Raw genomic sequence first — 16,241 nt, 5'->3', positions numbered from 1 at the left:
ACCTTAATGGGTATTGGCTCCACCCACTTGGTAAAGCGATCGGTCGCCGTCAGACACCAGCTGTTGCCATTCCTGGATTTAGTGAAGGGTCCAATGAGGTCCACCCCTAACATTTAAAGTGTTAAGAGAGAAGATGATTTTATTCTTGCCTGTATCTGTGTCATACAGTCTGCACACTTTCATATTTGTAAGCACATTCTAGAATATTGAACTCTGCTGTGGTCAAAATAAAGCAACCATTACAAAACAACTTATCAGGGAAAAAAATTTGAATTGGGACCCTTACCGATCATGTGCCATGGTGGTGAAACAACTTTGATGGGCTTCAAGTCCGGCGCCACAGTCTTCGCCCTCTCAAACTTCTGTCAGGCTAGACAGGGTACTGACTTTTAAGCAAAAAGTGACACATTTAAACATTGTGTGATCTCTGATATGACATTCATTGAAATCATAATAATTTCAGATATAATAGAATGTAATTGATAAACAAAAGGTTAATGTACTTGCCCCGCTGTCCACCTCCTTGACAATTCTCTGTCAGAAGAAGAGCAGGTTGATTTGGGCAATCATCCGCTTCACTCCGAAATGGCCAGCATGCATCTCGGTCAGCACGGCCTCCTACTCCTCCTTAGTAAAAATCACCCTCCTGTGTGGCTGGCCATCCTTTCCCCGTAGGTACATATGAAGCCGAACAAGTTTCTCTGTGTCTGTCTAGACAAGACACCTAGTTAACTAGTTACGGGCAATTGGAATTACCATAATTGCTTACACCTATCCATTTGATTGATCAGGTGTAAATTATAGCTAGATACCTCAATATGACAGACATGTAACTACACCAGTGGAGGCTGCTGAGGGGAGGACAGCTCATAATAATGGCTGGAATGGAGTCAATGGAATGGTATCAACATGGAAACCACGTGTTTGATACTATTTCCTTTACTCCATTCTAGACATTATCATGAGCTGTCCTCCCCTCAGCAGCCTCCACTGAACTATATGTAATGCTAGCAACGTGTAGATGACCAACTAGCTAGATGTAAAATGGTTGTTGAAAAATGGTTGTACATAGCTAAATCCGTCCAGTTTTCTAATAGAAGATAACTTCAAGTTCCTTGGTGTCCACATCATCAACAAACTAACATGGACCAAGCACACAAAGACAGTCGTGAAGCGGGCACGACAAAACCTATTTCGCCTCAGGAGACTGAAAAGATTTGGCATAGGTCCTCAGATCCTAAAAAGGTTCTACAGCTGCACCATCGAGTCATAGACTGTTCTCTCTGCTCCCGCAAGGCATGTGGTACCGGAGCGCCAAGTCTAGGTCCAAGAGGCTTCTACCCCCAAGCCATAAGACTGCTGAACACCTAATCAAATGGCTACCCAGATTATTTGCATTCCCCCCCCTCCTCGAGCGATGCCATTGAAGTGCAAGCTACATACCAACAGAAAGCTACGACAACAGTTACAGTAGCTAGCTAGCAAGCTAACGCTAGCAAAATAAAACTCTGGCTAGCTAGCTGACTAGGCAGGCTGGTGAAAATAAGTACAGTAGCCAGCAACGTCAGTCTAAAAACAGCTTAAAGGATTTCTTCCTACTTAACAATATTGTCTTATATGAAGACTTTCCATTATCGTCGGTCCTCTGAAGCAACAGGTAGTCAGCGGGTGGTCACCGTCAAAAACACCGTCCTTGGAGAGCAATTCTGAGGTAATAATTTTGCGCTGACTGATCGAGCACTTTTGAGGTGAAATAGAAATACAACTGCCCCGCGTCCTCCTTGCTTCGCGAACGCTACGATGTAAAATAGAGCCAGGCAACCAGGATAGCAGCGGACGCTTTGATTCATTACGTAATCCAGTCAGAATTTTGCAAGTTCTAGCAACGGGGGACACACAATACAACACTTTTTGGCAGGGTGACTCTATTTGGCGTGACAGGGGTATAGACTTTTTTTTAGGCACGTATATGGTAGGAGATAACTACAGATGGTATATAGTGCATGTCTGTACCATACTTTGACATGTCGAGTCCAAAACTGGAGGTTTTAAAAAATATATATACAATAATAATTTTCAGTCTTTTGTAGTAAGGCTTTAAAGATACAATGAAAATATGTTTTTGTCAATTTAGTGTATTTTTTTCCAAATATCAGTTTCAAATCATAACACTTCAATTAACACACGTGTTTACTTTTAAAGATAGTGCTACAGTTGTCCCATAAAATGTTACAACTAAACCTGCTATTGAGGTTAATTGTAACATCAGGACCTTGCGTCTATGTGCCAGATTTGTGAAAAGTCCACATTTAACACATTCTGCTCTATTAATTAGCCGACAAATGTACTTTGTTTGTGTGAAATATTGAGATAACTGAATCAAACAATGTTAGAGCAAATAGGGTTTTAAAAAATAACTCAAATCTGTTGTCCCAGTCTCCCCTACAGTACCTTAACACAACAACAAAAACTGACAATGAGAATCGAGGCTGTGGGATGGGAATACCTTAAAACCATCTATAGACATAGTTATTTTGATAGATGCTGACATCTTAATTCGGGGACAGTTGATTCTGTGCGTGACCTCCTCACCTCTCCCTCTGTTGACTGGAGTTCCAGGTCTTTCCGACATGTGGCCTTCAGTTTCCCCCTGGCTGCAGTGACCTCTACCCCTCTGGGAGCCTCCATGGTCAAGGTCCTTGTTGGAGACTCAAGCCTGACAAACACAACAACTTAATGAAAGCATTTGTGTTCCACTTCATTTACCACTTAATTTTTCAAAATTATTATTTTGTTTTAATGTTTATTTTATAACCTGTTAAGATAAGATACAGTTTAGTCGTTCCACGAATAGAGAGCAATTGGATCACATACATCTGTGCTTAAAATTCCAATAGCAGTCATTCAAATAAATTGTGTTTTCTCATAGCCATTGTTTAATTTCAAATCCACACTTTTGGAATATAAAGACAAAATGATTCACTGTTCCAATTAGTGGGTAGTGTAGAACAACTACTGTGGCAAAATGGCACATAAGCTAGCTGTTAGTATGGCTTTTCTAACTGTACTATTTGAGATGTAAATTGAATATGTAGTATGTTTATTGGTCATAGTATGGACATAAGAATGTGTTCTTAACTGACTTGCCTAGTTAAATAAAGATTAAATAAAGGTGTTAAAAATATATATATATATATATCGGACAAATCGGTGTCCAAAAATACTGATTTCCGATTGTTATGAAAACTTGAAATCGGCACTAATTAATCGGCCATTCCGATTAATCGGTCGACCTCTACTGCTAATACATCGAACTTGCCAGTATATTTACTTTATGCTAACTAACTATCCAACGTTTATTGACTTGATTATTCATGTCATTCATCGCTTAGCTAAGTGGTATAGTCAGTCGTTCACTCAGATTCTTCTTTTCAGATTCACTTCTATGTGTGGTTCTAAGTCTAAGCCAACGGTCTGGGATTTGGGAAGCTGTTCAACAGTAATTTAATTTCTTGCTAAATTTACTATTGAACAGTGTTAGCTTTGGGCAATGTCATCAGTATACAACTCACTACAGAGGAATTAGCTACCATAACACTTTTTCTGACAACTTTAATCGGAATCTTCCCTGTAGAACCATGAAGGTAGACTACAAATATACTCATTATTTCAGGTTAATGGATTTACGGGGGCCACTGGCTCAGGCTAAGTGTATTTCGAGAGAAGGAACTGCCTTGTGAGTGCATTTATGCATTTAATCCCACTCATTTTCATGAAAGCCAAATGTAATGCACTTATTTCCAAGTGGAACAACTGATAAATTAGTTTACGCTTGTGCAATTTTCATTATAGTGCATGTTTGATGAGAATTGCAGAGAGATTGTATTTGTCAGGGTTTTGAATGAAAAGCATAGAGACAATGAGGAACGCATGAACTACCAACAGTGCTGCTTAAAATGGTGGTGATAGAAAATGGGACAAATGTCAGAACACAACATTTAAATGAACAAATAACTTATTGAACATTGAGTAATTATGCATAGTCATTTTAATTGAACATGAAAGACAAACGCTTAATTCAGTATGTAAAATACCATGATATAGCTTTTAAACAAAATAGTCCGAATGTGAAGTTTAAATGGGAGCATAAACTTACTTCAGATCTTGAGAGGCGTCTGCCTGGATGTGTGGCGTTTCCACAGAGTGTCCAAAGACCCCTCCGTCTGAGCCTTTCCACAAAGAAAATCACAAATGCAATCAACAGAAGGAAAGACAGATTTTACTGTTTCTAAGTGACCACTTTTCTGTATTCCTTGTGAAAGCGAGGTGTTAGATTACTGTGTATAAACTGGACAGACTGGGCTCTGCAGCGCCTCTTACCAGTTACTCTGACTGTATCTGTTCCTATGCTGATCTTCTTTTCATCTACAGAGAACAGCACCTTCCCTCCATCCCTGCTTCGCACCTCAAATCTCTGACACTGTGCTTCCACTGAATCGGGACCTGAGGAAAGACAAGCAGTAGTTGGCTGTGTGGTATCTATAGGGTTCTATATTAATTTCTACAGTGGAACTAACAATGACACCAAAATAGTGCCATTTATAACAGTGGCGAAGGAACTGCCAACCTGGGTACCCATTTGGTTGCTGCTATAACTGACTGTAGTCACTAACCAAAGCAATCTGGAATTTCAAAAGCCAGGGTCAGCAGAGGGTGATGGGGCTGAAATCCAGCCTAAGGTAGGGCTGAATCAATATTTGAATGTGAGCCAATATGCAATGATCCTGTTCCAGAATTAATGTCAGTCAAAATATAATTATTTTCACTTTACTCTGTCTAATAATTGTTGTCATATTTACAAAAGCTAGGCTATATCAGTTTAATCTGCTCAGAAGGTGCTCATAGGATATCCATCAATAAATCCCTTTATGGTTAATCCACATAACTATGGTGCGCAATGACTGTGCATTTTAATTATTCTCACCAAGTTCCATTTTAATTTTGTCCCAAATTACCCAAAATAGTGTTTTCTGCCTAATCGGACACCAGTTTACAATTGAAGGTCAAGTGTGAGGGGATGGCTGCTGTTTTATTGGCTCTTAACCAACCGGGCTATTTTTTTATATATTTTTTCTAGCACTGGAATATGTTCCGGATTCATTCAATGGCATTGAGGAGTATACCACACTCAGGCACCGGCTTCATCAATAAGTGTATCGACAACATCGTTCCCACAGTGGCCGTGCGTACATATCCCAACCAGAAGCCATGGATTACAGGCAACATCTGCACAGAGATAAAGGCTAGAGCTGCCGCTATCAAGGAACTGGACACTTATAAGAAATCCCACTATGCCCTCAGACGAACCATCAAACAGGCCAAGGGTCAAATATAGGACTTAGATTTGAATCTTACTAATCCGACTCTGACGATCGTCGGCTGTGGCAGGGCTTGCAAACTATTACGGACAACAAAGGGAAACCCAGCCGTGCGATGCCCAGTGACGCGAGCCTAACAGATAAGCTAAATGCCTTTTATGAACACGTCGAGGCAAGCATCACTGAAGCATGCATGAGAACTGTTCCGGACGACTGTGTGATCACGCCCTCCGTAGCCGATGTGAGCAAGACCCTTCAAACAGGTCAACATTCACAAGGCTGCACAGGGCCAGACGGATTACCTGGATGTGTACTTGGAGCGTGCACGGACCAACTGGCAAGTGTCTTCACCGACATTTTTAACCTGTCCCTGACCGAATCTGTAATACCTACATGTTTCAAGCAGACCCTGGGACTAAACACCTCCCTCTGCAACTGGATCCTGGACTTCCTGACATGCCGCTCCCAGGTGGTAAGGGTAGGCAACAACACATCGGCCAAGCTGATCCTCAACACAGGGCCCCTCAGGGGTGCGTGCTTAGTCCCCTCCTGTACTCCTTGTTCACCCACAATGGCGTGGCCAAGCACAACTCCAACTCCATCATTAAGTTTGCTGACGACACAACAGTGGTAGGCCTGATCACAGACAACGATGAGACTGCCTACAGGGAGGAGGTCAGAGACCTGGCAGTGTGGTGCCAGGACAACTTCTCTCTCAACGTGAGAGACAAAGGAGCTGATTGTGGACAACAGGAAAAGGAGGGCCGAACACGCCCCCGTTCACATCAACAGGCTGCGGTGGAGCGGGTCGAGAGCTTAAAGTTCCTTGCTGTCCACATCACCAACATACTATCATGGTCCAAACACACCAAGACAGTCGTGAAGAGGGCACGACAACACCGTTTCCCCCCTCAGGAGACTGAAAAGGTTCGGCGTGGTTCCCCAGATCCAAATAGTTCTACAGCCGCACCATCGAGAGCATCCTGACCGGTTGCATCACCGCCTGGTATTTCAACTGCTCGGCATCAGACCATAAGGCGCTACGGCGGGTAGTGCCTACGGCCCGGTATATCACTGGGGCCAAGCTTCCTGCCATCCAGGACCTATATACTAGGCGGTGTCAGAGGAAGACACAAAAAAGTGTCAAAGAATCCAGTCACCCAAGTCATAGACTGTTCTCTCTGCTACCCAATGGCAAGCGGTGTTTGGAGCACCATTTCTAAAAGGCTCCTTAACAGCATCTACCCCCAAGCCATAAGACTGCTGAGCAATTAATCAAATGGCCACCCGGACTATTTACATTGACCCCCCCCCACCTAATTTGTTCTACTTGCTGCTTATTATCTATGCATAGTCACTTTACCCCTACCTACATGTACAAATTACCTCGACTAACCTGTACCACCGCACATTGACTCGGTACTGGTACCCCCTGTATATAGCCTCCACATTGACTCGGTACTGGTACCCCCTGTGTATAGCCTCCACATTGACTCGGTACTGGTACCCCCTGTATATAGCCTCCACATTGACCCGGTACTGGTACCCCCTGTATATAGCCTCCACATTGACTCGGTACTGGTACCCCCTGTGTATAGCCTCCACATTGACTCGGTACTGGTACCCCCTGTATATAGCCTCCACATTGACTCGGTACTGGTACCCCCTGTGTATAGCCTCCACATTGACTCGGTACTGGTACCCCCTGGGTATATAGCCTCATTACTGTTCTTTTATTGTGTTACTTTTCATTAGATTTTTTTTAACTTAAAATATTTACTAAATAAACTAAACTCCTTCTTGAACTGCAGTGTTGGTTACGAGCTTGTAAGTAAGGTTGTTCGGCGCATGTGACAGACATGATTTGACTTGACCAAAAGTGTCCCATCACTAGCCTTGATGAATCATCATCATCAATCCCAAACTTATGCTGGTGAAAATCAATAGCTATTAGTGTTAATAAGCAGGTCATTTGCTTTCAAATAGCCATTTATTATGTAAATTACTCTGGTAATTAGGCCTGACTGATGATTCAACTTGATGATAATGAGAAGAACCTATTTCACTTTTCATAAGTGCTTCAAAGGTTAATGTCTTGAACACTTTGCTGTGAGTCCTCCAGGCGAAGAAAGCAGATTAATAATGAGTAAAAGATCAACTCGATTAAAGTCATTAAAAATGAGATCTATTCAGTAGAAGCCATATTCTGCACTGAGTCTTTGCTAAATTGTGCTGCTGAAAATCAGTACATCAGTACATGTATCAATATTGTATCAATATGGTTAGTCATCTGTTTTAAGTGTTCAGTGAAACAGTTCTGAACTTATCTAACCCACTGTCAGCTGTCCAGTGAGTTGGCCTTGGTCGTTTCGAGCGTTTATGGTCACGTTTCTGTTCGACCGCACGACCAATGGGCTTGCCTAGAGGAAGCATGAGAGAGGTGGGGTGGGGAGGAGGAGCAGAAAGGAGAAGAGAAAAAGTAGGGATGTAAAAAGAATGCAAAACAAGTGACCTGCAATAAGAGGATTAACTTTCATTCCTACATTATAAACCCCCTGGTAGATACATGTAAATATGTTGGTTCTAACAATTTGATCCAGCAATTTCTGTGAGAAAATCTAAATATTGAGCACCAAATATTATTAGACCCGAGTTGATTTTCTTGAATCTAGTTTTCATTCATTGCCTGACACAAGATCATGAACCAACAGACCAAGTGAGTGGGGAATTAAATTTTCCATCTTGTGCCATTTATGTATTGGTTTGGTCTTCAATGGTATCTGACCTGAGGGTCAAACATTAGCACTCCTGAATGATACTCTGTGAACTGATGAACGAGTCTAGTCATTGTGGCTCTTACAGAAAGGTCAGAAGGTCACGTGAACTTCATGGAGTTAATACACATTCACGGAGCATGTTCTGAAAAACGACCAATGGCTGAAGTGATGCCAAGGGTGCTGCCCTGCATACAAGGACACTTCATAACCAAAGGCAGCAGGATAAGTGGAGGCTTAAGTGGAAGCAAAGGCTAGTGGAACGATATCAACATCTCACTGTAAGAATGACAGAATATTACACTTTACCATTAACAGGAAAAATCTGTTTTGAAACAACCGCTACAACAGTGGTCATCACGGATTTAATCTTCAATAAAATATATAATAATTGTCATCTATTTTATCAGCAACTCCCTAAAAACGAATCTATTTGAACAAGCTTGTTTTATAAAATCATTGTCCATTATGATTAAGTGAAGAGAGAATTAAGTCATATTACACAGATCTAAAGACTCCACAGCAAGGAAGTAGTTTCAGTCCAATGAATTATACATGCTCAAACCTATTTTTAGACCAGCTGACAACTCAAGAGAAAAAGCCACTGCGCACAGTTACGAATGACATAGATTTGATTCACTTTAAATACTCTTGTGAGCTACCGTATATTGTCTAAGATCGTACAAATGACAAATGAGGTCTTGTCAACATTTAACTGAATTGCACACAGTCCCCCTCCCTGTATTTGCGTTGTAACACATAACAGATTTATTCACAATTACATTAAACTGATGGTTCGTGCCAAAGTATTATATAGAAGGCCAATATATTGTATAAAAGGCATGTTAAACAAGACGTCCCCACATAGTACAATACAAAGGCTGGTCCACCGTAATTATTTCTGCGGTAGTGGCTTATTGATTAGAAGTTTAGTCATGTCGGAGCGTGACTAAACTCAACATGTGTCACACCCTGACCATAGTTTGCTTTGTATGTTTCTATGTTTTGTGTGATCTGAGTGGGCATTCTATGTTGTGTGTCTAGTTTGTCTGTTTGGCCTGATATGGTTCTCAATCAGAGGAAGGTGTTAGTCATTGTCTCTGATTGGGAACCATATTAAGGTAGCCTGTTTGGTGTTGGGGTTTGTGGGTGATTGTTCCTGTCTCTGTGTTTGCACCAGATAGGGCTGTTTTGGTTTTTCACGGTTCTTGTTTTGTTAGTTTGTTCATGTGTAGTTGCTTTATTAAAGAACCATGAATAACAACCACGCTGCGTTTTGGTCCGCCTCTCCTTCACCTCAAGAAAACCGTTACAACATGCAACTTACGTATCTCTTCAACTCAGTGGATAAACACAATCCTCTCGGTGCCTGACATATTTCCTCAGGTGAAAAGAAAAATATTGAATGACCCTTTCAGAGATTCCCTGTGCTCTCTCTGTCAGGCAAATATCGCCGGTGAGACCGTAACACTCCCCTAGCATAGCTGTCACGTTCTGACCTGTATTTCCTTTGTATTGTATTTATTTAGTATGGTCAGGGCGTGAGTTGGATGGGCAGTCTATGTTTGTTTTTCTATGTTTTGGGTTATTTCTATGTTTCGGCCTAGTATGGTTCTCAATCAGAGGCAGGTGTCATTAGTTGTCTCTGATTGAGAATCATACTTAGGTAGCCTGGGTTTCACTGTGTGTTTGTGGGTGATTGTTCCTGTCTCTGTGTTTTGCACCAGATAGGGCTGTTTGGGGTTTTCACATGTCATTATTTTGTAGTTGATTCATGTATAGTTTTCCTTTATTAAACAAACATGAATCATCACCACGCTGCGTTTTGGTCCGCCTCTACTTCACCCGAAGAGAACCGTTACAACAGCCTTCTAACAGACTGGTAAAAACATTGGTTTAATACTGGTGACCGGTATCCCGGGACTTGCCGACCAAGCTCCTTCTCGTTTCCCGAGAAAAATAATGACGGGTGCCATGGACCAATAATATATTATTTTTTATAATAAAGCAAAAATAAATTGCGTCGCTGACTATAATGTTTAGGCTACAAACGACCTCTCGACGGAGTTACTGAAGGCAATCTCCATCTCACATTCACAAATCTCCCAAAATAGCTTTATTGGCACTGGCAGAGGCTCAACATATAAACTGCAGCTTTATATTACCGGTATGGTTGCAATTTTAGGAGGGAAATTTGTAGATTTTCGGGAAAAAATTCAACCCTAATATATTGCGTCAGTGTTTGGACTAAAACAATGCACGTAATAAAGTGAATAGTCATAGAAGTCATTTTAATGTCCAACTAACGTTTTGCCAGTTTTATTGCAATGGACTGTTCAGTATTCAACAACTAGCTGAATATACTGACATTTTAAGACAATATCTTGACTACATCTAAGGAAATATAATTAAAGGGAAATTATACTACCAATTTCAACTGAATTATTAACTTTCAAACTTATCAAGAGTATCAAATCAAGCCCACCATCCAGTCGTTGTCCATGTACAGTCAACAATCATCCAAAGAAAATCTACTTCCATCTAAGGCTTTAAGGCCTGAGATTGCTATTCAGTTCATAGTGAATCATTGAAGAGCTCGGATGGACCGGGTGTCTAAGAAAAACTGGAGAGTTTGTGCAGGAGTTCAGTTATCCCACTGACATCAAAGGGGAGTGGGAGGCAGGGGGATTTATTGTACCGGCTTGATTGAAAATTCAGCTGGGACTGTGGTCCCCCTGTAATTGTCTGTCATCTACACTAAGGTTGTGTGTGACTTGTGAGAAACGAGTCCCCCGTTATCCATCTTTCTTTTGATGGGGGGGAACTTGATACAGTTCTGATGAAGGGCAGGAAATTGGGGAGTAGAGGAAGAGGAAAAAAATGTGCAATATCCCCCAGGTGCAACAAATAGAAATGTTATAAACTCCAAATATAGCAAGTTCTCTATGGCCTAGTTCATAAATCAATCAACATCAAGCATGATCCATCAGAACCTAGCAACGGTTCTTTAAGATCTCTAAGATGAGGAGTTCCACTTACACTTATACAGAGAATCTGGTATCATCATATGATCATTCAGCCAGTCTAATATGAAATTCCATAGGGTTTTATTCCAGCATCAGCATTAACTCTAGTGACTGATGTTATGGATTTGACTGCCGCTTGCTTAGTGAGTATCCTCTTCCCTTCTGATTCAGCTCACGCCGAGACTAGAATCCAGGACCTCTGCCTTGCTAGTGCACGTGCCCCATCCTTAACAACGTAGCAACAGTTCCATCAGCGACATTTCAAGCTAACTTTGGAGTGAGCTTACTGCGTGTTCTTGACTCCGTTACACTGAGAACAACGGTGAGTTAGTAAACAGAGTAGCTTACCCTTCTTGACTGGATCTCCTTCACATAAAGGGGAAGAAGAAATTCTGATATTCCCTCCAGTCGTATCCCTTCCCCGTTCACCTGAAGGTTTCCCATTCCGTCCTGCAAAATATACAACAAAATCACAGAACAAATAAGCAGCCTGAAGGAGAGGAATGCCCGTAAAACAGTTGTCCCTCTTTTTTTTTTAAACTTCTATTAATGACGTTAACATTCGTAACAATGTCATGTCACACCAGCTTTCACACAGCCTGTTTTTTTACTCCCGTGTGTAAATAGAAAGGAAAAAGGGGGGATACCTAGTCAATTGTACAACTGAATGCCTTCAACTGAAATGTGTGTTCTGCAAGAGTCAAGCTGCTGAATGTACGTCAATGACATAGCCTGACCTGAACACAGTAAAACACCAGGCTGAGCTGCTGAATGCATGTCAATGACATAGCCTAACCTGGACACAGTAAAACACCAGGCTGAGCTGCTGAATGTACATCAATGACATAGCCTGACCTGAACACAGTAAAACACCAGGCTGAGCTGATAGATGTTGTGTATGCCTATTACAGGCCACACTGGTCACACTGAGTGACAGGGTAGAGGTAGGGGATCACGCTGAGTGACAGGGTAGAGGTAGGGGATCACACTGAGTGACAGGGTAGAGGTAGGGGATCACGCTGTGGTGAATGGGTAGAGGTAGGGGATGACAGGGTAGAGGTAGGGGATCACACAGGGTGACAGGGTAGAGGTAGGGGATCACGCTGAGTGACAGGGTAGAGGTAGGGGATCACACTGAGTGACAGGGTAGAGGTAGGGGATGACAGGGTAGAGGTAGGGGATCACGCTGAGTGACAGGGTAGAGGTAGGGGATCACGCTGAGTGACAGGGTAGAGGTAGGGGATCACGCTGAGTGACAGGGTAGAGGTAGGGGATCACGCTGAGTGACAGGGTAGAGGTAGGGGATCACGCTGAGTGACAGGGTAGAGGCAGGGGATCACACTGAGTGACAGGGTAGAGGCAGGGGATCACACTGAGTGACAGGGTAGAGGTAGGGGATCACGCTGTGGTGAATGGGTAGAGGTAGGGGATGACAGGGTAGAGGTAGGGGATCACACAGGGTGACAGGGTAGAGGTAGGGGATCACGCTGAGTGACAGGGTAGAGGTAGGGGATCACACTGAGTGAAAGGGTAGAGGTAGGGGATGACAGGGTAGAGGTAGGGGATCACGCTGAGTGACAGGGTAGAGGTAGGGGATCACGCTGAGTGACAGGGTAGAGGTAGGGGATCACGCTGAGTGACAGGGTAGAGGTAGGGGATCACGCTGAGTGACAGGGTAGAGGTAGGGGATCACGCTGAGTGACAGGGTAGAGGTAGGGGATCACGCTGAGTGACAGGGTAGAGGTAGGGGATCACACTGAGTGACAGGGTAGAGGTAGGGGATGACAGGGTAGAGGTAGGGGATCACGCTGAGTGACAGGGTAGAGGTAGGGGATGACAGGGTAGAGGTAGGGGATCACACAGGGTGACAGGGTAGAGGTAGGGGATCACGCTGAGTGACAGGGTAGAAGTAGGGGATCACACTGAGTGACAGGGTAGAGGTAGGGGATGACAGGGTAGAGGTAGGGGATCACGCTGAGTGACAGGGTAGAGGTAGGGGATGACAGGGTAGAGGCAGGGGATCACACTGAGTGACAGGGTAGAGGTAGGGGATCACGCTGAGTGACAGGGTAGAGGTAGGGGATCACGCTGAGTGACAGGGTAGAGGTAGGGGATCACGCTGAGTGACAGGGTAGAGGTAGGGGATCACGCTGAGTGACAGGGTAGAGGTAGGGGATCACGCTGAGTGACAGGGTAGAGGTAGGGGATCACGCTGAGTGACAGGATAGAGGTAGGGGATCACGCTGAGTGACAGGGTAGAGGTAGGGGATCACGCTGAGTGACAGGGTAGAGGTAGGGGATCACGCTGAGTGACAGGGTAGAGGTAGGGGATCACGCTGAGTGACAGGGTAGAGGCAGGCGATCACGCTGAGTGACAGGGTAGAGGTAGGGGATCACGCTGAGTGACAAGGTAGAGGTAGGGGATCACGCTGAGTGACAGGGTAGAGGTAGGGGATCACGCTGAGTGACAGGGTAGAGGTAGGGGATGACAGGGTAGAGGTAGGGGATCACGCTGAGTGACAGGGTAGAGGTAGGGGATGACAGGGTAGAGGTAGGGGATCACACAGGGTGACAGGGTAGAGGTAGGGGATCACGCTGAGTGACAGGGTAGAAGTAGGGGATCACACTGAGTGACAGGGTAGAGGTAGGGGATGACAGGGTAGAGGTAGGGGATCACGCTGAGTGACAGGGTAGAGGTAGGGGATGACAGGGTAGAGGCAGGGGATCACACTGAGTGACAGGGTAGAGGTAGGGGATCACGCTGAGTGACAGGGTAGAGGTAGGGGATCACGCTGAGTGACAGGGTAGAGGTAGGGGATCACGCTGAGTGACAGGGTAGAGGTAGGGGATCACGCTGAGTGACAGGGTAGAGGTAGGGGATCACGCTGAGTGACAGGGTAGAGGTAGGGGATCACGCTGAGTGACAGGATAGAGGTAGGGGATCACGCTGAGTGACAGGGTAGAGGTAGGGGATCACGCTGAGTGACAGGGTAGAGGTAGGGGATCACGCTGAGTGACAGGGTAGAGGTAGGGGATCACGCTGAGTGACAGGGTAGAGGCAGGCGATCACGCTGAGTGACAGGGTAGAGGTAGGGGATCACGCTGAGTGACAAGGTAGAGGTAGGGGATCACGCTGAGTGACAGGGTAGAGGTAGGGGATCACGCTGAGTGACAGGGTAGAGGTAGGGGATCACGCTGAGTGACAGGGTAGAGGTAGGGGATCACGCTGAGTGACAGGGTAGAGGTAGGGGATCACGCTGAGTGACAGGGTAGAGGTAGGGGATCATGCTGAGTGACAGGGTAGAGGTAGGGGATCACGCTGAGTGACAGGGTAGAGGTAGGGGATCACGCTGAGTGACAGGGTAGAGGTAGGGGATCACGCTGAGTGACAGGGTAGAGGTAGGGGATCACGCTGAGTGACAGGGTAGAGGTAGGGGATCACGCTGAGTGACAGGGTAGAGGCAGGGGATCACGCTGAGTGACAGGGTAGAGGTAGGGGATCACGCTGTGGTGAATGGGTAGAGGTAGGGGATGACAGGGTAGAGGTAGGGGATCACACAGGGTGACAGGGTAGAGGTAGGGGATCACGCTGAGTGACAGGGTAGAAGTAGGGGATCACACTGAGTGACAGGGTAGAGGTAGGGGATGACAGGGTAGAGGTAGGGGATCACGCTGAGTGACAGGGTAGAGGTAGGGGATGACAGGGTAGAGGCAGGGGATCACACTGAGTGACAGGGTAGAGGTAGGGGATCACGCTGAGTGACAGGGTAGAGGTAGGGGATCACGCTGAGTGACAGGGTAGAGGTAGGGGATCACGCTGAGTGACAGATCAGTGACAGGGTAGAGGTAGGGGATCACGCTGAGTGACAGGGTAGAGGTAGGGGATCACGCTGAGTGACAGGGTAGAGGTAGGGGATCACGCTGAGTGACAGGGTAGAGGTAGGGGATCACGCTGAGTGACAGGGTAGAGGTAGGGGATCACGCTGAGTGACAGGGTAGAGGTAGGGGATCACGCTGAGTGACAGGGTAGAGGTAGGGGATCACGCTGAGTGACAGGGTAGAGGCAGGCGATCACGCTGAGTGACAGGGTAGAGGTAGGGGATCACGCTGAGTGACAAGGTAGAGGTAGGGGATCACGCTGAGTGACAGGGTAGAGGTAGGGGATCACGCTGAGTGACAGGGTAGAGGTAGGGGATCACGCTGAGTGACAGGGTAGAGGTAGGGGATCACGCTGAGTGACATGGTAGAGGTAGGGGATCACGCTGAGTGACAGGGTAGAGGCAGGGGATCACACTGAGTGACAGGGTAGAGGCAGGGGATCACACTGAGTGACAGAGTAGAGGTAGGGGATCACGCTGAGTGACAGGGTAGAGGTAGGGGATCACGCTGAGTGACAGGGTAGAGGTAGGGGATCACGCTGAGTGAGAGGGTAGAGGTAGGGGATCACGCTGAGTGACAGGGTAGAGGTAGGGGATCACGCTGAGTGACAGGGTAGAGGTAGGGGATCACGCTGAGTGACAGGGTAGAGGTAGGGGATCACGCTGAGTGACAGGGTAGAGGTAGGGGATCACGCTGAGTGACAGGGTAGAGGTAGGGGATCACGCTGAGTGACAGGGTAGAGGTAGGGGATCACGCTGAGTGACAGGGTAGAGGCAGGGGATCACGCTGAGTGACAGGGTAGAGGTAGGGGATCACGCTGTGGTGAATGGGTAGAGGTAGGGGATGACAGGGTAGAGGTAGGGGATCACACAGGGTGACAGGGTAGAGGTAGGGGATCACGCTGAGTGACAGGGTAGAAGTAGGGGATCACACTGAGTGACAGGGTAGAGGTAGGGGATGACAGGGTAGAGGTAGGGGATCACGCTGAGTGACAGGGTAGAGGTAGGGGATGACAGGGTAGAGGTAGGGGATCACACTGAGTGACAGGGTAGAGGTAGGGGATCACACTGAGTGACAGGGTAGATGCAGGGGATCACGCTGCGTGACAGGGTAGAGGTAGGGGATCAGGCTGAGTGACAGGGTAGAGGTAGGGGATCACACTGAGTGACAGGGTAGAGGTAGGG

At 45.6% G+C, this 16,241-nt stretch overlaps 1 protein-coding gene across 1 annotated transcript in view; it reads right to left on the bottom strand.

The window, feature by feature from the left end:
* LOC139379499 (zeta-sarcoglycan-like) overlaps positions 1-16,241 on the bottom strand; it is a 48,862-nt gene that overhangs the window by 21,615 nt on the left and 11,006 nt on the right. The window contains exons 2-6 of the mRNA XM_071122317.1: positions 11,527-11,628; positions 7,711-7,798; positions 4,381-4,503; positions 4,157-4,229; positions 2,593-2,716 (exon numbers count right to left, since the gene is read on the bottom strand). Coding sequence (XP_070978418.1) covers positions 2,593-2,716; positions 4,157-4,229; positions 4,381-4,503; positions 7,711-7,798; positions 11,527-11,628 — 510 coding nt within the window. The remainder of the gene's footprint in view (positions 1-2,592; positions 2,717-4,156; positions 4,230-4,380; positions 4,504-7,710; positions 7,799-11,526; positions 11,629-16,241) is intronic.

The sequence above is a fragment of the Oncorhynchus clarkii genome, chromosome 21, assembly GCF_045791955.1.
Source record: "Oncorhynchus clarkii lewisi isolate Uvic-CL-2024 chromosome 21, UVic_Ocla_1.0, whole genome shotgun sequence".
In the NCBI taxonomy this organism is placed as follows: Eukaryota; Metazoa; Chordata; class Actinopteri; order Salmoniformes; family Salmonidae; genus Oncorhynchus; species Oncorhynchus clarkii.
The sequence above is the reverse complement of the archived record's forward strand: the minus strand, read 5'-3'. Positions and strand labels throughout refer to the sequence as shown.